The sequence below is a fragment of the Quercus lobata genome, chromosome 3, assembly GCF_001633185.2.
Source record: "Quercus lobata isolate SW786 chromosome 3, ValleyOak3.0 Primary Assembly, whole genome shotgun sequence".
NCBI lineage: Eukaryota > Viridiplantae > Streptophyta > Magnoliopsida > Fagales > Fagaceae > Quercus > Quercus lobata.
The window spans coordinates 6,338,545-6,363,005 of NC_044906.1; the positions used below are offsets into that span (position 1 = coordinate 6,338,545).

The 24,461-nt window shown below is 31.6% G+C and overlaps 1 protein-coding gene and 1 pseudogene across 1 annotated transcript; one reads left to right on the forward strand and one right to left on the reverse strand.

Annotated features, from left to right (window-relative positions):
- Positions 1 to 7,851: 7,851 nt before the first annotated feature.
- Positions 7,852 to 11,274, forward strand: LOC115980197 (annotated as a pseudogene).
- Positions 11,275 to 11,764: 490 nt separating this feature from the next.
- Positions 11,765 to 12,363, reverse strand: LOC115980198. The gene is made up of 2 exons (XM_031102476.1): positions 12,196 to 12,363; positions 11,765 to 12,091 (listed from the first exon to the last, which is right to left on the reverse strand). The coding sequence occupies exons 1-2, from the start codon at positions 12,361 to 12,363 to the stop codon at positions 11,765 to 11,767; spliced, it is 495 nt and encodes a 164-aa protein (XP_030958336.1).
- Between the last annotated feature and the right edge of the window lie 12,098 nt (positions 12,364 to 24,461).

The following is a 24,461-nucleotide window of genomic DNA, read 5'->3' on the forward strand; positions in this document are numbered from 1 at the left end:
AATAGGTTGTACACTTTCATAATATTAATATGGAAACATAATAAATTCTAGTTGAATCTTTATATATATATATATATATATATATATTATATAAGATAGAAATTCTACTTTATTCTAATCTAAGTGTGTATGTGTATGAAACTCCTTCTTGGAGACTTGAATCTCAGCTCTTACTCCTCTCATACCCCACAAACACTTATACTTGTAGAGTGACCATCGCGTTAAGAGTACTAAACTATTGAGGTGGGTGGTGGTGATTTGGGATGGTGGTAGCCTAGTTTGGGTTTAGTGGTGGTGAGCCTAATAGCATGTGATAATGTTTGGTTACCAAAAAATTGCAGGACAGTACAAAAAAAGAAAATTGAGAAAAGGAAAGCAAAAACCTATTTGGTTACCGAGAAATGTTAAGAAAATTTAAAGAAAATGATATAATTAAATGTTGATATGGCTTTTTTTATCGTGTAAAAGTGCTGATTGTAAGTTGAAAATAGGTGTAAATGCACTTTTGGTCAGTATATTTTGACCCTATTTTTATTTTAGTCCCTACTTTTTTATTTTATCACTTTTAGTCCTTAAATGAAAAAAGGGTTCCATTTTAGTCCCTGTCGTTACTCGCTTAACAGAAAATCCCATGTGACAGACGGAGTGCACTGTTAGTATACTAAATGCTAACGTGACGAATAAAATAAGATTAAAAATGGCACATCAACATCTAATTTTTTTTAAAAAAAAAATTAATTTATCAATTTTAACAAAATAAAAAATAAAACTGCAGAATTAAAATTTAAAAAATACATAAATTTAGATCTGGGTTCATCTTCAACAAGAACACAATGAACAATACACTTCATTTGCCACATAGGATATTTCCGTTAAGTGAGTAACGATAGAGACTAAAATAGAACCCTTTTTTTTTTCTCTTTTTTTCTTTCTTCTTCTTCTTCTTCTTCTCCTTTTTTTTTTTTTTTTTCATTTGGTGACTAAAAGTGTTAAAATAGAAAAGTAGGGACCAAAATAGAAATAAGGTCAAAATGTAGGGATCAAAAGTGCATTTTTGCCTTAAAAATAACATAGAACAAATTAAATGCTATTAAAATATAGGGATTAAATTGATTGTAACTCTAAAATGTAAGGCCAAAATAGTATTTTTTTGCATTTTTTGCATTTATATTTATGAATTTAAATTGATTATAAGTTAGCATAGATCAAATTGATTGCTATCAAAATGTAAAAACTAAAATAATATTTTTGCTTTTTAAATTTACATATAAAAACACTTGATAGTGTCATTGGAAGGACATTTTAATTTTTTTATTGGGATTCGGCTTTAATATGTTATTATATTATGTAGAGATAGAAGACATTTGATTATTGTCAAATTTGGTGTGTTTTATTTTTTTTTTATGAATCAAACTTGGTGGGTACTTCTTCTCAAAAATTTTAAAACAAGAAAAAAAAATCGACAAAATAGTGGTTTAATAAAAAGTAATAAGGTGGTGTAATTTTTATTGTTATTTAATAAAAAGTAACAAGGTGGCTGTAAATTTTATTATGGCTTATTAATTGTAACTTGAACCCAATTGATTTGAAAAGAATATATTTCACAAAAATATATTGTTAACTCAAGTGCTAATATTTGCCAATTAGTTTTAACTTGAGTGGCATTACTATGTAAAGAGCCTTATATCTTAGTAGCATATTTAGTCCGCTCTCTTTTATTAGGAGAACAATGATTCAAATCTCCTTCTTTCTCATATTTGTAATTATTGAATTATTAACCAAAAAAATTGACATCTCTTTTTCTTGTAAGAAAAAAGTGGTAGGTGACACCTTTTAAAGAAAAAGCTAGAGGGTGACACCATGAGTTTAAAAGTCACCAGTTGTTTGTAATTATTATTAAAAATAAAAAAATAAAAAATAAAAAAATCCAAATGCAAGTTTACAGCTAAATAGACCCATAAGCAATTCATTTAACATCTATATCATAATATTGTGGAAGCAGCAACTAATATTTACAAGAGCAAGAACCCGATTTACCCTTTGAAACATCACTAGGAAGATTCCAAGTTAGCTTTACTTTTTGAGTAGTGTAACTTTTATCAAGATTCAATAATAAATGTAATATGAACATAATCAATTTGAAAATAATATATTTCAATTAGTTTTAACTTAAGTATCATCTCCTTGCCAACTGCCTTGTAGTTTAGTGGCATATATATAGTTTGCTCAGAACTAAGGTTTGAATTACCCTTCTCTCATTATTGTAACTATTAAATTATAAAACAATAAAATGTAACATCTCATGTCGTTGTAAGAACAAGGTGGAGAGTAACACCTTTCAAATAAAAAAATAAAAAATAAATAAAAAAGGAAAAAAGCTAGAGGGTGATACCATGAGTTTAAAACTCGACAGTTGTACGTAATTATCAATTAAAAAAATTCTAAATGCAAGTTAACTACTAAATAGGCCAAAAGTAATGCATTCAACATCTATATCACAATATTGTTGACATAATAATTAATACTTACAAGAATAACAATCAAATTCATTCTTCGAAACATCTCTAGGAACTTTCCAAGTGAGCTTTAGTTTCTAAGTTAACCTTGGAGCTCATTTATGACATCCTCTATATATAAGGCTACTAAAGGATGTCATGTTTCTTGTTAAGAAATGTTCCACGTGATTTCATCATATATATATATATATATATATATATATATATATATATATTATAAATATGCCATTGTGAAAAAATATCCTTTTCTTTTGTTCTAAATAAAAAAAGGGGGTCTCCGGTGTGGATTTATCGACCCCACGCCATATGATGGCAATGGGTAATATCACATGTACGTACTAGGGCTATCACTCAAACCACTCCTCTCTAGGTGTTGGAACAAGAACTCCTACTATCAAGCCACACCCCGAATGATGTGAAAAATATCTTCTCGAACAGAAAAAAAATAAATAATAAATAATAAAAAAATAAAAAAGAAACAGAAAAAAAAAATGGGCAAGGTATTTATGCTTGACCACTTTGGTGTGGGCTTATCGACCCCACGCCACATGACGGCAATGGGTAATACCATGTGTATGTATTGGGACTATCGCTCAAACCACTCCTCTCTAGGTGCTGGAACAAGAACTCCTATCATCAAACCACACTCCGTATGGTGTGAAAAATATCTTCTAAAAAAAAAAAAAAAAAAAAAAAAAAAAAGAAAGAAAGAAAGAAAAAAGAAACAAACAAAAAAATTGGGCAAGGTATTTATGCTTGACCACTTTGAGTGATATATATACTTCCTTTTTGTCTTTTCTCTAATATTTTATTTATTCATTTATTTTCATGTCTTGAGTTAATGATATCGTATCTTTCCCTTGAACATGTATACAATATCCTAGAGTATGTGAATGAATTGGATAAATGAGTGATGGAAAAGTGGACCCAGTCTTACATTAATTAAGTGTTTATATACTAAATGATTATATATGTGATTATGAGAACCCCAATTGTGGCTTGACTAGTCTTTCTGGGTTATAGCTCATATGTGGCTAGCACTTGCCTGGGTCATGACAAATAGTACAAAGACAACCTAGTAATGCATTGTGGCTCAAGGAAACTAAAGCGCGAGGACCTAACAAGAATGTCAGGAATTTAAGTGGGGACATTGTGATATCCTAAACAATGCGGATGGATTGGATAAGTGTGAGTAGTGCAATCGTGTTTTGAGTCTTAGATTACATGTTTATTAGGTCGAATTAGGTTCTAAAAGTTGACATAGCCCCAATCGTAACTTGATTAGTCATTTTGAGTTATGCACAAATGTGAATAGCATTTTCGCTAGCTTTTACTTTACAGATTTTTTTTACCCATCTCTCTAGGTTATACTTATACACATAATAGATTTCACTTTTAGGGTCCATTTGATACAACTATTTAAAAATTATCACTTAAAAAAATTTGTTGTTTTAATATCATTGAATTAAAAAGACATAATTGAAAAATCAGTTGAGCACATAGTAATATTGGGTTTTGTTTTGTTTTTTTTTTTTTTTTTTTTTTTTTTTTTTTTTTTTTTTTTTTTTTTTTTTTTCCAGAAGATATATAGTAATATTGATAATGATAATTCTACCTTCTAAAGTCGCCACCCATATTTCACTCTTCTTTTTTAGGGTTTCTACTAATATGTTGTTTTGAAATTATTTCTTAATTTAAGATAAAACAAGAATCCCCTTTAACAAATAAAAATGATAAAAATAGAGACTATTTAACTGCAAGATTCACACAAAGCCTTATACTTGCATTTAAATGTGTTATTAAGAATTTTTTTGCTATCATCTTTTGCTTTATAATGAACTGCAAGACTTTGATAAAATAGAGAGGAAATTACAAGGAAAAAAAAAATCTTTTAACTTTTTATTTTGCTTATGCTCTCTCTCTCTCTCTCTCTCTCTCATATGTGATCCTTTCCTTTTCCTTTTTCCTTTGCTTTATTCTTGTTACTTTAACCTTTAATTTATTGACAAGATTTCTTAGCATATGATTTTATAGAAATTATTTTTCATAATTTGATAGTTATAACAAGGGTTGGAGTGATTTGAACTTGAACATGTTCATTAGAAACACCTAGAAGTACAAGTTGAGGTAAAGACTCTTTGATGAATTTATAGAATTTTATATAAAGTGGAATTATTAAATTTTGGTGTTAAAGTTTAGTATCTAACATCTAGCTAGGATCTAACTTTTATTATATAGAATTAAATATAATATTTTATGAATTCAAAATTTAGATTTAAAGTCAATAAACTTTTATGTATTATGAGATAACTTTTTTTATTATTATTTTTTTCACATTTTCTTTCACAATGTTTGAATTGTCTTATGTCATTGGAGTAACACCATCTCCACATTTATGCACCCCTAATATAACAAGTCATGTGAACAATTGTGCATTGCTTCTAAGACATATGGGACATACAATAATTTTTTTATTTTTATTTTTGATAATGTGAGTTCTCTAGAGTTAACAATAATCAATTAATCCACACTACTGGTATTGCTCGCAACAGCTTTTATTGCATTGGTTTCGAACTTTGCCACACTCCATTCTCGTCGAAAAGGCATAGTGATCCTAGGCATCTGACTCTCTCCAAGTAAACCAATTCAAAAAATAATTCTTGCAGTTCTTTCCAATTCGTCTTCATTTCACTCAAGTACTTCAAACATAAAGTCTGCACCTACCAATTTGCCAAATTTGCCTTTATCCAGAGTTGTGAGGTTTCCTCCTCTTATGTAGAGTTTCTTTAGCCCTGGTTGAATTTGGAGAGAGAGAGAGAGAGAGTTGAAACTAGGTTAATAATGTAGCTCAATAGGAGCATAGTAACAATAAATACTTTAAACGTAAAATTTGCACCTGCCAATTTGCCAAATTTGCCTTTATCCAGAGTTGTGAGGTTTCCTCTTATGTAGAGTTTCTTTAGCTCTGGTTGAATTTGGAGAGAGAGAGAGTTGAAACTAGGTGGATGATGTAGCTCAACAGGAGTATAGCAACAATAAATAATAAATACTATGTTCCAGTTTTTAGATATATATAAAATATAGATGATCTTACCATAATTTATGATAATGTGAAATATTTGGTAATTTTAGATTAGTGTAATCTTGTGTCCAAATAAATGGTCTGAACATCGTAATGCAAACATTACCTTAATAATGTCATAAATATTACTACCAACTAAAAGCCCCCTTCATTCTCACCAAAAAAAAAAAAAAAAAATATCTAAAAGCCCCCTTCCTAATAATAAAAATAAAAATAAAATAAAACTCAATTTATGCTTGCTTAATTTCTATTCTATGTTCTTCTTGCTTTATGTTTTAATTTGTTGCTTTCCCTACTGAGCCCCACCCTTTCTCAATTTGCAAGCAATCAAATTATCTGTGCATAGGTATTAGATGTCTGGGAAAATATTCTTTACTTGGCAGTTGGGGTTGTTGCCTTGCTTTTAGCCTTTAGGTTATTGATTAAGTACAAAATGGTAAGCTATTATGCATTTATATACTTTTCTTCAATTTGCAAGAGAAATTCTCTTTGCGTGTGGCTGAGCTATCTGTTGGTCACTTGGAATTAATTCGGAGTTCTTTTCTTCGCTTTTTCTTCTTCGTAGATTGCTTTATCTCTTTTGTGCGGAGGACAGATGTCAACTGCTATTCTTTACTTAGCAGTTGAGGTTTGGAATCGTTTGTTCAACCATATCGTAATTTGTATGTTTTCTTTTGAAATAGTTCTTTATTTAAATTTAGCTGATTAATTAGTAGAGTATATCAGCTTGTTTATTCTCTAGCATAGTTAAAGAATGTAGGATATTAATTTGTATGTCCAAGATGGTTTTTCATTCCATTTTAGTAATGAAAAACTGATGTTTTATCTCAATCTTCATATGGAAAGTGTTACTACTTTTTGAGATGAGGTATAGTGAAAGAAACAAGTAGAGAATTGGCCTTACTAGAGTGATACGAAAATTCACTAGAGGGGTAAGAAAATTTTTATACCACAGGAGAAAGAGGTGAAATTTCGCCCCCACAGGAGAGAATTTTTTCAGTGTTTTTTTTTTTTTTTTTTTTTTTTTTTTTTTTTTTGTGTGTGTGTGTGTGTGTGTGTGTGTGTTTTAATAACTAAAACCGTTAGTTTTAACACATGTTTTCATTATAGTATGCATACAATGTATTTAACAATCACTACCCACCATCCAAATTGTCAAAAAGGAATAGCTAGTCTTGGATCATACGAGTGTGTGGCTGTGTTTGCTAATTCATTGGGCTAGAGAGCCCAATACCGTGTAGCATGGTTATTTGGTTCTATTGGATTTGGGGACCTAATGGCGTGTCCCATTTGGAGGGTTGGAGTTAAGAGGCCGAATTCCTGTCTTCCTTCTGCTACATTGAAGACATGATTTTTTTAATTTTTTTTAATTTTTTATTATTATGCTAGGTCGCATCACAATACTAGCTATTTCGATGAGTGACAAATGCATAAATGTCATCACATAAACAAATAAATCTCTAATTGAGGTGAACGAAAATTTTGACATTAAAAGAAAAGCCTACAGGCACGTGTTACATATGATGAGGTTAGTCATATGTAGTTATAGTTTGGATCAGAACAATCTACATATATTGTAACTTGAAACTTCTATAAAAATACACATTGATACATTAAAAGAGCTATTAAAATGAAGAGTTTTGAATAAGTTACAAACTAAGCTATCTAAGTTCATACAACATTCTTTGCTCTTGATACCTTGATGGTTTCTTCTAAAAATCAAAGTTCACAACTGATACCACTCTTCTTAATCTATCATTTCAACATGTAAAGAAATCAAAAAGTGGGTCACTAAATTGGTTATTGATTAAAATAAATAATAATCCCAAAACAATTTAACCAAACTATTTCAATTTTTCCATTTTTTTTTTTTTCATGATTCAAGGTTCATAGCATAAAAACAAAAAACAAAAATGAAAAGTGAATATGAAATTATGAAGAAAAAAAAAAGGTAAAGAAAAGAGATGAGCAATTGAAAAAAAGTAAAATGATAGGATAAAAAATGAAATGTAAATTAAAAGTGGGGAAAAAAAAAAAAGATCATACCTTTATCTAGCGAGTGTTTGAATCAATTTTGCTTGGGATTTTTTTCCTTACTTCTTCAAATGATATATCCAATACAAAATAAATTTGTATTCTAGAACCCGAAACTATGGGAAAAAAAAAATGATAAATGAAGTAGACTAACAATTATTCAAAATTAAATGATAAATTGAAAAAAAAAAAAAAAAATCATACCTTAATCTAGCCAACATGAAGGTATACTAATCCTAACTACATCGTATACGATTCCAAAATTAGCGCAGCTAGGCGCATAAAAAGAATATATAAAGTCTAATAAGCTCATTAGTTTTTAAAGTAAAAAAATCAAATACTTAAGCACTTTCGAAAAGTAAATATGAATGAAAATTTGCACTGCTAAGTGACAGCTAATTAAGTAAGAAATCATTTTCAATCTAATCCTTGTTTTAATCAATATTCAAGTATGCTTAAAAGAAAAATGAAAAAAGAAAAAGAAAGAAAAACCCATCTAGCATCTAGATCATAGGCATAAAATGAAGGAATTGGAGATATAGTGCAATGAAGATGGGAAAAACTGCTTGGTGGGTGTCGTAGTTTTCTTATTTTAGAATGAAAATATCTAATCGTGGTGATAATAATTTTAAATGGGAAGGGTTTTGAAAATTGTGGAGGTTTTTTTTTTTTTTTTTTTTTTTTTTTCAAGTTTTAATCGTGGTTTTTACTTTTGAATTTGGCAAGAGAAAAAAAATGGTGAAAGGATGAAAAATAATATTTTGAAGATATATAACGTAAAATAGATAATTTGACAAGAGTGTTTTTTAAAAGTGATAGTATAAAAAAAATAAAAAATAAATAAAAAAAGGAAGCTATTCTTATACTACAATATATGTATGCATAGCAGCTCTAGAAATTTTTCTGAGGGTGGTCATTAAGAAACTTAAGGGGCTGTTTGGCAATATTGTTCTAGTAACGTTGTTTGTATTTTTTGGAAATACGTGTAGGTGAAAAAGTGTGTGAAAATACATGTGATATTGTTTAAACACTGAAAATTGTTGCTTAAAACATCCTACCAAACAGCCCCTAAATTATTTAAAATCTAATAAAAAGAGAACTTCATACATTGACCCAAAAAAAAAAAAAAAAAAAAACACATATACACATGCAAATGCATAAAATCTTACAATTTCTTTCTATAAATTTTTTTATTTTGAAATTATTACATGATAGTCTCATTATCAATGTTGTAAGCTACATCTCTTCAAAAGTTTAGTTAAATAAAAATTTCCTTGGACTTTTTCTTTTTATTTGTAAGGACCTAATATATTATTAAGGGGACCAAAGTTTAAGAACAAAATTTGGCTACAAACTTAGTTGTAGTCACTCTCACTAAATGAATTAACATTGTTACATATTTTGAAAACCTAATCGATGAATTACATGTTTTCTATGTTCTTAAAACATGTCAAAATTTCATGCCAATCGGGTATTATTTACCATTCGATCCATAAAATTATTTTTTTTGTATAATTTTAGACTACAAAAACTCGAAATTTAAATATTTGATTGACGATATAGCTACTGATATTTTATCTTCTTGAAACTTTACAAGTATAGAGGATTTAAGAAGAAAATGTAATTAAATTGTAGATTTGTTAAATTCACATTAAAAAAAAAAAACAAATATTGAATAAAGTTGTAATCTTAATCTATAACCAAGCTTGTTGCTAAATTTTGTCCAGAATTTAATTATGTTAGGCCTAAAAAATATTTAGGATAGTCACAAAGTTTTGTTAAAGATAAAAAATAAAAAAATTTAAAATTTATATATACCACCTTGGACTGAAGGTAGAGCCACCCCTGATATATGTCTAGAGAAAGAACCCAAAGATCTTCCAATTTTATATGTGATATCTCTTTGCTCAACGAAGAAGCACGTGAAGAAATACTATGGCTTCGTTCTTTCTTCCTTAGAAAAATGCAGGACCATGACTGAGTTGAAACAATTACACGGGCTAATGATCACTACATCAAGTTATCAAAAATGTAATCCCTCTCAGTAGCCAGTACGCTTGTTTATTTTTTGCGCGAATGCCAAATCTGGAGACATCAATTATGCAAAGCCAGTTGTTAACCAAATTGAGGTGCCTAGTTTATACATTTGGAACTCTATGAATAAAGGTTACTCTAACAGTAACAACCCAAATTAGGCTTTGTGTATGTACAGAGAAATGCAGCAAAAGGGTTACTTCCCAGACCATTTTACATTCCCTTTAGTGGTCAAAGCAAGTTCAGTAATAATTTATCCAAATTATGGAAAAGAAAATTCTCAATCGCATTGTGAAAACTGGGTATGAATTGGATGTGTATGCTTCTACTAGTTTATACATGTGTCTTGCGCAGATATGGAAGCAGGGTTGAAAGTATTTGAGTTTATTCCAAAGTGGAATGTGTTGGCTTGCACTAGTCTAATTGCTGGGAATGTTAATAAGGGTCGGCCTACAAAGTCCATAGAAGTGCTTAAGGACATGGAGTTTTGGAATAACCTAATGAGATTACCTTAGTGTATACATTAGTTGTAGGTGCTCTAAGTAGAGATAAAGATGCTGGAAACTGGGTTCATAGTTGTGTTTGCCAACTAGGATGTGATCCCTTTGAGTCAAATTTGAATTTCAATGTGATACTTGCAACTGCCATTATGGATATGTATGTAAAATGTGGCAACTTGAGATATGCAAGGGACCTGTTCAACAATATGCCTCAAAGAAATTTGGTCACTTGAAATTCCATGATTGGTGCTTACAATCAGTACGGTTGTGCAGTGGAGGCATTAAATCTATTTTTTGATATGCTGGTTGTTGGATTTGTACCGGACAAAGCTATCGTTTTGAGTGTGATTGGTGCCTGTGCTCATTTAGGGGCACCAGCATTGGGACAAGTATTCATGCTTACATATTAAAAACAAATAATGGTGCAGATACTTTTATTGGGACAGCGCTAGTGGGCATGTATTCCAAAATTGGAAATGCAATAAGTGCTCAGGAGATTTTCTCTAAATTGGAAAAGAAAGATGAGATGGCATGCGCTAGACACTAGTATGATCACCAGCTTCGCTATACATGGACTTGTTAAGGAGGCACTTAATACTTTTAAGAGAATGCTAATGTTATTCCTGATGAGATCACATTCACTGGGATTTTGTGTGCATGTAGCCATGTTGTGTTGGTTGAAGAGGGTCAAAGACATTTTGCCTCAATGAGGTTTATGGCATAGAACCAACAGTTGAGCATTATGGTTGGATGGTTTATCTTTTGAGTTGAGCAGGCTACTTTGAAGGGGCAGAGAAATTAGTGAAGAAAATGTCAATACAACCGAAATTTTGCCATACGGGGTGCTCTTTTAAATGGTTGTGAGATTCATGAAAATGTAAATCTAGCTGATCAATTGAGAAGCCGCATAACAGAGTTGGAACCTCAAGGTAGTGGGGTCTTTTTTCTTCTTTCTAATATATATGCTAGGGCCGGGAAATGGCAAGAAGTATAGTTGGCTAGAGATCTTATGGTAAATAGAAGGATTGCAAAAACTATTGGGTATAGTGCAGTTGAACTGAAATTATTGAGTTCAGACATCATTCTATCATCGAATACAATAGTCTAAGCACAATAATTCCAGGAAATCATGAAGAAGACTCGTGAATCAACATTCTAAGGAGAAGATTTGTTGTCATCATTCCTGGAAAGAGTAGTGCATGCAAGTAGGGTTGTATTAAACAAATTTTAGGCATAGGCTGTAGGCGCTTGTGCAAAGTTAAAAGGGCCTAAAACTTAGTTGTCCAAGCATTTGGAGCTTAAGAAGTCCAAGACTATAACTGTAAGCAATATATATTCTTGTTCATTTTTTGAGATTTCTACTTAAATTTTTTGTTACGTTTGTTTATCACTAGTAAAATAAAAAATTAACAATATAATCACGCAAAAACCTTACCCTTCAAAGGTAAAGATATATTTGCATAAATCTTATTCGTTATAATGCATCTCTTGGAATGGACATGGAGCTGATAAAGGCCAGAAGGCCTTCATCTACTTCTTTCCTTCTCCTTATTTTCTTATGAAAAAAAAGGGAAAGTACATAAGGTAGATGTATTTAGTCATTTACCAATAATCAGCTTTCCTCTGGTACGGGACTCAGCCCAAGTCTCTCTCAAGCCCAACTGGGCCATCAATAGCCAAACAAAAGTAAGAAGCTCGCCACCTTTACTTAGTTGTTGGATGTGAGAATTTGCTCTGCTACGACTTGCAGCATATGATAACAATTCCACCCATACTTTACTCGTCACCTTCCATTTCAGTTCTGTCTTTAATTTATCAAGCTCTTTTGCCAACATGCATGCATCAAAAAGTACAGACTTATATCGATCTTCCTTCACAAGAACAGGTCTTACACCTGTATCTATCTCAAGAATTTTTTTCCAGGCCTGTTCCGGAGTTTTAATCTCATTTTGGTGAAGGAATCTATGCGTTTCGGCCAAGGTATCATTGAACCTTAGTTTGGCAATGCCTGACACTTCTGACATCATACCTGGTTGCTGATATATAAAATATATAACGTGTAATATGAGACGAGTTTACTCAACTCCTTATCATCTTTGCTATTTGGAAAATCTTTATCTTTTTGGTAGCAGAGTTCAGTAGCAATATGCCATAATAGAAGGCTTTCATCATAAGCAACTTCCTTGATATAAGGCATTAATAGACTGTAATCGAATTCATCGGTGAAGTCACCATTTTTGAGAACCCAACCACCTCAAGCTGAGCTTATTCTATTTGCTTCATCTTCATCATCTGCAGATAGAGATTTCTCTAACAGCTCCTTGAAGATAAATTCCCATAGTTTATTAGTTAATGGCTGATGGAACACACGTCTCGACTGAGAACAGGCATTCGTCATCTGATCTATAAAATCCTTAATGTGGAAATATTTAAGTATGCCGTTTACCTTGTCACAGATGAATTTGTTGATCACATTTCTGCTTTCTGCTTCATTCATCCTTTCTGAACTTTTCAGCAAGCCATCATTTAGGAAGTTGAATTGTGAGAGAGTTTCAGACCACCTTTTATATATAATAGGTGTAGCCCTCTCTTGAAGCTCTGATTGCGATGTTTCCCTCTCTGATTGCTTCCATATTGGCTTCCTGAGATTAAGTAACTTGTCGACGATTTTGGATAGGATGCTGGCAAGATGAGAATTTATCTCAGACATTTTAAAAGAAGCAATAGTCCAGTCAGAGAACATCCATAGGAGGAGAGTCACCATATCCAGGCCTAAGACACCAAGGAACATGGTGCAAGTCACTTCAATGTCGAACCTCTTAAAACCTCTCTTCTCTTCTTTGTAGAAAAGTGACAAGGCTGCCACAACTAACCCAATGGATATAAACCGAGACATTTTTCCTAACCTGGAATATGCCACCTCAACCTTGGTATGGACTATTGAGAACATCATAAAAGAAGTTGAGTTCGATCTCTAATATTCTCAATGCATCCTCTGAAGATCCTTTATGGAAGAATTCTCGATTCTCTCTATGCTCACGAGAGTTGAACATGAGATTGACAATGAGTCCCCTGTACATATTTGCAATCTTATAAGCATACTGCACTAATTCACGACTGGGAAGATCAGGAACACAAGATACATTGGCATCATTTTTGTCCACATGGGATTCTTTGTCTTCGACATGGGATTCTATGTCTTCGACAAATACAATGTCTACAGGAATATGGCTATCTCTAAATACAATGTCTACAGGAATATGGCTATCTCTAAAGTTGGAGTATAATCTCATTAATTTCTCATAGTTGGGCCCAGAGTCAGGTTCTCTAAGTAAGGATATTCCAAGACTATCCAAACTTGCAAGATACAGTGCAGCCGTTCGCTCAGCGTACTTGATGGTTCCAGCAGGAAGCAAGAGAAGAGTTGGGATCTATAGTCTGTTTTGATGAAGTGATTGAATAAACACAAAACAAGCCGTGAAAACTAGGAGAATGAGCCAAATCAAATGCCTAGGCCACATCTCATTATCCTCCACTGCCAAAGAAGTTAGACGTAAATACATTTTTAGTCCCTATATTTTGGGGTCATTTCTATTTTGGTCCCTACATTTTCATTTTACCACTTTTAGCCCCTAAACCAATTAACTCATAACATTTAAGTCCTTACTGTTACCCAACTAACAGAAAAAGTTAACGTGGCTGACAGCACATTAAAATAATAATTAAAAAAAATCTATTTTGGCATTAAAAAAAATGCCACATTAGCATCTAAATTTTTTTTTTTTAATTATTTATTAATTTTAACTAAATAAAAAAAATTAAAAACAAAAAATCACATGAATTGAGATCTAAAAGTGCCTTGAACAAGAACAATAAAAACACAAATCTAGATTTAAGAACAAGAACATTTTCCTTTATTTGACATTTTCTCTTCTTCTTTTTTTATTTTTTATTTTTTATTTTTTATTTTTTATTTTTTATTTTTTTTTTTATCTTAGGAAACAAACACAAGATTAAGCAAGAACACAAACACAAATGCTGACAAATCCAGCAAGAACACAAACACAAATCCAGCAAGAATACAAACACAAACCCATCAGTCCATCTTCAGCAAAACCAGCAACAACCCAAAAAACACAAACACAAATCCAAAGAGGTCCACGACACAGTCCCCAGAATTATCAGATGGAAAAACCAGGAGGTCTAGGACATTCTTAGTCAAACTAAAACAATTCTATAACACAAGAATAAAAGGCAGATCTGATTCTCAGAGCTCATCGATTGGAGCAGATCTTCTTTGGAAATGGACTTGGAAAATGCAGCAAAGGAAACGACGTTGTTGTCGCTGTCAAGCCTTATCTCTGTCTCGCCTTCACTTTTGCCTCCTCCTCCTCCGCTTAACAACCTTAATTCTCCGAGCTCCTCTCCTTCAATCTCGATCGTCTCCAAAAGGTTTTGGTTTTCTCTCTCTCTCTGTGCTTTTGTTTTGTTGTGTGAGAAAATTTTGATACAAAAACTTGTAGGAGCCGGAGCTTCTTCGAGTCGAAGTGGAGCGGATCCGGAGGCAAATGCAAGAGGTGGCTGTTGGAAGCTACCAAGCATTTATTGCCGCATCCGGTGCATTGTCTACTATTTAAGAAGTATGGTGGTCAAGTTCTAGGTTTCAATGTGAGTTGGCTTCTAGGATTTAATGATTTTCTGGTTTTGAACTTTCTAGGCTTATGGCTTGGGATTTGATGATTTTGCTGGGGTTGAAAATGAGGGCTTTGAGATTTATGATTTTGTTTTTGATCTGAATTTTTTGGGTTTTTTGTGTGTTTGTTTCTCAAGAAAATTTCTGGGGATGAACCCAAGGAACATGAACATGTTCTTCAGAAAAAAATAATGAAAGAAATATTTTTTTAATTTAATTATCTTATTTTATTTTAAAAGAATTTAAAAAAAAAACATAAATATGTCTTTTTTTATTATTATTTTATGCTGACTTGACATTTATTAAATAATAAATAAAATTTATTATTATTATTTTATTCGTCACGTCAGTATTTACTATGTCAACAGTGCACTCTGTTTGCCACGTCAGTTTTTTCTGTTAGTTAGGTGACGGTAAGGACTTAAATATCACGCGTTAATTGGTTTAGGGACTAAAGGTGGTAAAATGAAAATGTAGGGATTAAAATAGAAATGACCCTAGAATATAAGGACTAAAAGTGCATTTACGACGAGAAGTTATTTTGTCTTGCCCACCAAGGAGTAATAAAAGAAAAGGTGTCTACAACACCAGAAGAAGACCAGTATCATCCATAGTATCAGTATATTTCTCTTCCCTGTCAAAGATTAGATTAACTGCAAAGTTAGCAGTCCAATCAGCAAGCAGGTAACCTGCCCAGATAGTCCTGATTACCCATTTGTTTGATGTTTTCTTTCTCAAGGTTGCAGTAAAAAGCAAAAGAATCTGAACCAAGATGCGGATGATAAAAAAGCTCCTGATATTCCATTTATCCCATACTTTTCTGACGACATTAGGGATAAGGATTATCATTTTCTCCACTTGGTTGTTTCCCTGCAAAGCAATCTCGGTTATTATCTTTACCTTGGGACAAAACTCACTTGTTAAAAAAAAAAAAAAAAAAACCTTTGTAATTGTATAGAGAGCATAGCAATGCAATTTTTGTTAGTTCATATATATAATTGCAGAAAATCTCATGCCTTCTCGTTTTTAGAGGATCTAGAATATGAGTCTTAAGGAGAAAATGGGCAAATGCCCCTTTCAAAAAAAAAAAAAATCTAACATTTTGTCCCCTTTCCCAAACTAATTAGGGAAATGCTCCTCTTTTGAAACTCAATTTTCTCAAAATCGAGTTATAAAAAAAAAAAAAAAAAAAAATTATGGAGCCCTATAGTGGCGTTTTAAGGAGCCTATAGTGACGTTTTAAGGACCTATAGTGGCGTTTTGTAATCCAATCTCCATGAAGTCGAGTTACATGCAATTTTTTTCCTTTTTTTTACCTATAACTCGACTTCATGGAAATCGGATTACAAAACGCCACTATAGGTCCTTAAAACATCACTATAGGATCCTTAAAAACGTCACTATAGGGCTTAACTCGATTTTGAGAAAATCGAGTTTCAAAAGAGGGGCATTTCCTTAATTAATTTGGGAAAGAGGGCAAAATGTAAGATTGTTTTTTTGAAAGGGGCAAAAGCTAATTTTTTCCTTAGTCTTAATGAGTCACATTTCTTAACATCATTTAATAGTAACAACATTATTATGATTAGCTAAGAGAGAAAAAAAATTATATTATGTCAACTTTTTTTGTGCGTTGTAAGCAATACTGACTAGTCTATATATCTATATATATAATAATAGGTGAAGTTGAGAGAAACTCAAATTAGAATTCTAAATTAGAGTTCTAATTTTACGCCATATGTCCTAAATTATTTATTCTTAAAGAGTTTTATTTCTTAATTTTATAATCAAATGTGAGACCACATCATAAATATTCATCCAAGTGAGTTATTAAGTACAAAAATTAAAAAGTCTAGAATAAATCTATATATATATATATATATATATAATAATAATATGTGAAGCTGAGAGAAACTCAAATTAGAGTTCTAAATTAGAGTTCCAATTTTACGTCATGTGTCCTAAATTATTTATTCTTAAAGAGTTTATTTTTTAATTTTATAATCAAATGTGGGATATAAATATTCATCTAAGTGAGTTATTAAGTACAAAAATTAAAGAGTCAAGAATAAATAAATCGTAAAAAAAAAAAAGTGCTTCACAATAAAAATAAAAATAAAAAACATGGACAATTTACATTTTATACCTAATAATATCTTTACAAATTTTTTTAAAGAGTTAATAAAATATAAAAATAACTATCAATAGTATTTTAATTATATATTTTAGGAATTATAATATGCATCTTATTGTATATTTTTAAGTGTATTCATGCATATGTATGGGGTTACAAACTAGTATACATAAAAGCAGAACCCAACATATGATAAGCTAAGGCTCTACCATGTGTCATACTTCTTTAAGAGAGAATTACAATACTATAATATGAAAGTTCATTTAGACCCCTTAAACAAATAGTTTAACCTAATTAATTAACTAAGTGATTACTTAGATTAATTTTCAAATCTAGGTTAAATACAAATATATTATATCATGCAAAGATGCGGAAAAGTAAATAACACTACGATATGATGATTTAGGAAAACTAATAAAACTAACCGTTTCAAGGTAAAAAACTAGAGAAGATTTGACCTACCCATCCTCAAGGTAAACCAAATCCACTATAAGAGAATTGAAGTTTTTACAAAAGATTTAACTCTAAATCTAATACTACCTCCAGTAGTAACTTACTGACACGACCACGTGCAAGCTCCGAATCCACAGACTCCTTCTCTTCCTGGATTTATAGCAACACAAGCCACCTTGCTTGTGACTTTGAGATCCCACTCGAAGGTTTCAGATCAACTTCACTTGTTGATCTTAATGTAGCAACTAGTTCTACCAATCTTTGACTGTAGTTTTAGCTCCGGTAGATTCTTGTGTAGTTAGAAGGTACAGAACCTCTCAAATCTTACAAAGAGTAACACACAAGTCTTCTTCAGCACCTCCAAAACGTGACTAGGGTTTCCCTTTTATATGTAGAGAAGTTTAAGTGAAACTCTAAACGTTTTCTCGGGCTTTAGGCCTATTTAAAAATTCTGCAGAAACTGTGCCTGTGATTTTCGATTGGTCGAGCCTTATTCTCGATTGGTCGAGAAAGGCAGAATTTCACTTTTCTTTTCTACAAATAGCTGGACTTCAAAACTTGAAATACCCTTATTTAAGCATTGCCTAAATACTTAGACTAAACATGTTTTGATCTCAGTTTGCTAACACAATACAATAATGATTCTAAATATTTAATTCTTAAGCCAAGTCAACATTACAAGAAATTAAAATTTCCTTCTTAGTATTGCACATGAACTGTGCTTTTATACAGAGGAAGAATGAGTTGTAAATAAAGCATTCTTTTATCAGTAAGTCTACATACACAACCATTATTTGAATTATGTGTTTATATTTGTTTGATGATTCATATAGAAATTTTGTGAAGCATATTTTATCTGGGTTTGTGTGTTTAAAAGTGTGCACGAACTGTTTGGAAAAATGCTAATAGGAAAGACCATGTAATTGGAGGCAGACTTGACAAAGAAGAAGTTTTTCTATACTCTATCTTTCATTTAAAATATTAAAAATCTCACATGTTGAGACTCACTTAAGGGAATTTATGCTCACGTCTGAGGGAGAGTATTAGAATTATGATTAAGTGATTAAATTCTCCGTTTACTAACAACTTAACCTTTTGGGTGAAGTTTATCAACCAAAAAAAAAACCTTTTGGGTGAATTGGTAGTCTTTATGTTTGATGACATAGAAGTGGAGCAAATGGTATTTGGGTGTAGTGAAAGACTCCATGCTTATGTAAAAAAAGGATATGATATTTTTCATGGAAAATTTTTAGGTACTCTGGAAGTATGGAAAAATGATGTTCCCTCATCTCAAAATCATGGTGGACTCATCATGAATTTAATGAGTAGACCATACCAAAAATGTGAGAGGAGGGAGCATTATTTTCCATACTCCAAGAGTATCTAAAAATTACTCTATTTTCATAACATTGTTACCTTTGATTTTGCATAACGTAATAACTGGACAGTGGACTAAAACTTTGGGTTTTATGGAGTGTGACTCAGAATCTAAGTGAGATGGGACTGTATTAAATTCCGTCTTTATTTTCCATTGTCGCTAGGATGCTAGAGACTAGCAGAGGCCACGGCAATGGGAAATCATTTGTATTTTTCACAGATACATTCGATGGAAAAGAAATTTAGTTAGCGCCTTTTTTTTTTTTTTTTTTTTGAGAGAGAGAGAGAACTTAGTAGCATCTTGATTCAACTTAAGTAGTGTATTTATCATTGGTCGTCATGATTCATGAAGCAAGATCAAGACTAGAGGCGACCATAACAATGGATAGATTAGTTGGATAGTCTATTCAGGGGCACAACTAACAATTTTTGTTTGGAACTAAGGTAAAACTATCATATTGATATGCAATTTAAGAAAAACTCATATTACTATATACATTGCCGAAGATTATTTTTAGAAATTTTTAATAAGTATAATTATTATTAGCACTGAAAATACCAACAAATCATGAAATTTAATAGTAAAATACTAATAAAAGTGTGGGGGTAAAAGGCTAATAAGCCCATATCAATATCTATACTAGGCCAGGGGCCCAGCCCAAGGAAAAATATCTCCTCGGCCATGGAGAATCCTCCTCGGATGGATATAGCCAAGGGTAAAAGAGGCAACATATGACCAGTAGCAACACTCCATATCGTTCCACAGGACAGGGAACACACGAAAGCACGAAAAGATAACGGAGAAAACGGAAGCGTCTATGGAAAAGGCTGCCATTATTGCATTCAATGCCTTGTGCCTGACACAGCCATACTTTTCTGTCCTTACAACCACTCCCAACAACTGGAGGTAAGGGTTGATGGGACAAGTATCTACTCTAGGGACCTCATTCAGGAGGAGGAAAACGACTATAAAAAGGGGAGTAAAGAGAAACAGAAGGAGGAGGAACCCCCAACACACCCGAAGCACTAGAAAAAGCTCCTCGGATCTTGCCGAGGACCAATTCTCTCTGGTAAACTCGGCCCATGAGGAATACTGTAATGGTCGTTGTCCATACACTAAAGCCAACTCTTTGGCCCACTTTTTACAAATTCATTGTATCGGATTCACTGGTCTGAGTGTCCATGCATCTTGGGCTTGGCTTGGAAAACGTGTCCCTACAAAAAGCATAAATCATTTTCACTGACACTTCAATTTATAAATATTTTGTAGTAAAATTTATAGTTTGTTTTTAGTGTTTTTGTTTTTGTTTATTTATTTATTATTTTTTTTTTGTTAAAGCATTTTTCTTCGGGAAAAGTTGAATGAAGCTTCTCACTGAAGTTAATAGCCAAAGTTAGAGCATCCACAGCAGTGAAGCTAAAAATTTAGCTTTTTAGCTCTACCAAAAGTTACTTTATCTATTTTATCTATAGATATACTGCAGCAGTGGATCTATTTTAGCTTTCAACACAATAAAATAATATAAACATCACAATAAAATAATATATTTTCTACAATAAAATAATATACTCCACTACCCAAAAATACATACAAAGCAACCACCACAACCACCTCTACCATCAGCCACAGCCACAACCACCACCACCACCACCACCACCACCACCACCGGTCACAACCACCACTCTACTTTGGCAACCACAACACAACATAGGAAAAAAAAAAAAAAAAAAAACATCCACAATCCCACTGTCAAAATCATCCACCACCACTACCATAGCCAAAATCAACCACTACCACCATAGCCACCAAACCCATATGAAAATACATAAAAAAAAACACAATCACAACAAAGAGAAAAGAGAGATGGACGGCAGCAGCGGTTAGCTGCTTGAGGCTTGGGGCTTGGGTCAGAGTGAGGTGGCTCTGTGGTGGCTGGGTGAGCGAAATCGGCGAATAGAGGAAGATGGGCGATCGGCGATGTGGGTCTGCGGTGGTTGGGTCGGTGAGGGCGAAGTGGGTCTGTGGGTCGGTAAGGGCGATGTGGGTTTGTGGGTCGGTGAAGGCGATGTGGGCGGTCTGTGGTAGCTGTGCCAGTGTCGGTGACGTCGAGAGAGTGAGAGGTTAAGAGACTTGCCAGAGTTGAGAGAGTGAGAGAGGTTGAGAGACTTGAGTTGAATGAGAGAGAGTGAATGAGAGACCGGTGGGATAAAAGAAAGAAAGGAAAAAAAAAATGAAGAAGCAATTTGTACCCAGATAATAAAAAATTACTTTTTATTTTTAGATGTGAGCTACAGTGCATATCTATTTATAGATGTGTACTGTAGCAATTCAGCTATAATTTTTAAGTATGCCTCCACTGCTGCAAGCTTGTTTTGGTATATTGGTAGAGCTAAAATAGCATTATAGCTTTTTAGCTCCACTGCTGCAAATGCTCTTATTGCTTAAAATTAGTAAAAGGTAGGGGTAAAACCGTATAAGTAAAAGTTATGACGGGTTGGAATGAAAAATGATAGTGAAAGGAATTGGGACTGGGGGTGGCCAAACATTGTTTTTAGGGTCAACTGAGTTGGGAATTGAGTTCTTAAAGAGATTTTAAAAATTTTGGGGTGATAGCCGCTCGACTTACAACGTAGTTTTATTGATATAGAGTAACAAAGAATGCTACCAATTTATAATAAAAAAATAAGTTAGGTAATATCTTCATGCTAATTCATATCTCTTTTGTCGCTGTATATTGCAGCTGCTTGAGGTCGATGATACTTGTAAATTTTTCTATACTTACAACATATTTTTTTATTTTATATATATATAATTTTCAATTCGATAATATTTATATTTTTTTTTTTTTATAGAAAATTTCAACCTATGGCGTCCACTCCTGATGATAGCTTTTTATCACCAAACCAAGACACCAATCAATTTTTGGTATAGGTGGGGATTGAACCCTAGATCTCTTACACAACCATCAGAGACTTTACCAGTTGAGCTAACTGGAACCCACATTTACAGTTTTAGTATACATGACTTTTACATAGTCTGTACATCTCATGACTCATGGAGTCATGAGCATGTAGTTAGGTTTTTTTGTTTTTTAATAATAATTATTCTTAGATAATGATTTTTATTTAATCGTATTTATCTTTTGCCTTTAATTTTATTTTTTAATTCGTGTATGACTTTTGTTATCTGTTCTTTTTGTCCGTATTTTGTTAATTTTTTAAAGCAATGTTATTGGCATTTTCATGAATAACTAAAACATATAAGAAATTTCAAGTTTATATGGTGTAATGATATTTTTGAAAAAAAAAAAAAAAACTATAGAATCTATAAGTATAAACCAAATACAAAAATGTCATATACCCAAATATCTTGTTAAATCGAACATGAGCATTGATCAATCAATTCTTAGGCATTTAGATTCTCAGATATATTATATCCCCAGAAATCTAGATGCCATATAGTATAATTTATATTTTAAAAATCTCACCGTTAAATTACGTATTTTATATATTCTTAACATTCATGTCAATTAAATGTTATTTACTATTCAATCTATAAACTCATCTTTTATGTATTATTTTAAACTACAAAAACTTAAATTTAAATAATTGATTGATGAAATGACTATTAATCTTTGATTACCTTGAAATTTTGCAAGTATGGAGAATATACGAAGATAATATAATTTAACGGTGGATTTGTCGAAATTCGCATTCAATTAAAAAATATTGAGCAGTGTAACATTGCTGAGAGTTACACTAGGTGTAACTTGAATACACACACACACACATATTGGTTCAAGTTATACCGGATATAACTTTGAAGAATATTACACTACCTAATAATTTTTTATTGGATAAATAATTTGAAAATCCAACAATTGGATAACATGTTCTCTATATTCTTAATATACATGCCAAATTTCACATTAATCAGACAATGTTTACAGTTTACTATTTTATTGATAAACTCATCTTTATGCTTGATTTTAAACTACAAAAACTTGCACTTTAAATATTTCTTCGATAACCTAGTTATTGATATTTTATTATCTTGAAAATTTTAAAGTAAGAAGAATATACAAAAACAATATAATTCAACAGTGGATTTGTCAAAATTTGCATCTAATAAAGAAATATTAAGTGGTATAACATTCTTTATATAAGATTGGGTTCAAGTTACATTTAGTGTAACTCTAAGCAATATTACATCACCCAATAACTTGCTATTGAATTCATATTTTGAAAATCCAATCGTTGAATTACATGTTTTATATGTTTTTAATATGCATGTCAATTTTCATGCCAATCAAATGTTATTTGTTATTCGATCCAAAAACTCATATTTTATGTATTATTTTAAACTACAAAAACTTGAATTTAAACAATTGATTGATGACATGGTTATTGATTTTTGATCACCTTTAAATTTTATAAGCATAGAGAATATATGAAAATTATGTAATCCAGCAATGGATTTATCAAAATTCACATCTAATTAAAGAATGTTGGGTGGTGTAATATTACTTAAAGTTATACTAGGTGTAACTTGAACTCAACTTATATATATATAAGAGTTACACATTTTCTAAACCATGATATTTAAGTAGATCCAATAGTTAAAAAAGACACTTATTAATGTTAATATTTTGATTAAGATCTCATTCATTATTCTTTATTTTTGACATTCCATACCTATCTCTATACCCAAAATAATTTTCTCTCTGTCTTTCTCCTCCACCCCATGATATATAGAAAAGCACTAAATTGATGGATACCAAAATGATCATCCTGAGTGTGAGTGGTGCTACACTAGTGCATAAAGTGGTCATGGTGATCATGTGAATGAGTTTTTATTTTACTGTGTTGACAACAAAGGAAAAACAAGATAGGGAATTCATTGAAGTCCAACAATGCTTGTGATTTATGAATATACAAGTTTTACTACAAGTTTTATGTCAAAAGTAAAACAATCAAAAAAATTATAGCCTATATTTAAATAATTCAAAATAAACAATAATTTTTTTTTTTTTTTGGTAGTAATTCAATCTATTGAAATTTAGGTAATAGAGTTTCACTTAAAATTTAATTAGCTTATTTAATAATATGATGTTGAGGAGAAAGAGAAAGAGAGAGAAATAGAGTGTCATAAATAAGAGATATTAAATGAGATCCTAATCTAAATATAAGCATTAATGAGTGTCTTTTTTTTACCATAAGATCTACTTAAATCCAATAGTTTAAAAAATGTGTAATTCTATAACTTAAACTCATCTCATATATATATATATATATATATATATATATATATTACACTAAATGTTTAATATCTTACCTACCAAATATTTTCTAGAAATATTATTGGTAATTTTAAGTGTAAGGACGCAATTTGAGTCCTAAGCCCGAAAGGTAAAAGGATTTAGGACCAAAAAACTCAATACAATGAATTTGTAAAGAGTGTGTTGGAAAACTAGGTTCTAATGAGTTTGGTAGCAATTATAATGGATCCAAATGACAATAAAGTAAAAGTAGACTGTTTTTATCTAAAGAAAATCGTCCTCGGAACAATTCGAGAAAATCAGTTCATGTATATATTACTTGAAGTTAGTTACAAATACAGTTCTAATTGCTACAATGTTTC

What these genes read in the sequence shown, in the direction of transcription:
- LOC115980198 (XM_031102476.1), bottom strand. Translation starts at nt 12,363, where the DNA reads ATGCCTTATATCAAGGAAGTTGCTTATGATGAAAGCCTTCTATTATGG. An exon ending in TTTTATATATCAGCAACCAG is followed by an intron (nt 12,092 to 12,195) that starts GTATGATGTCAG and finishes ACTCCGGAACAG; the next exon opens with GCCTGGAAAAAAATTCTTGA.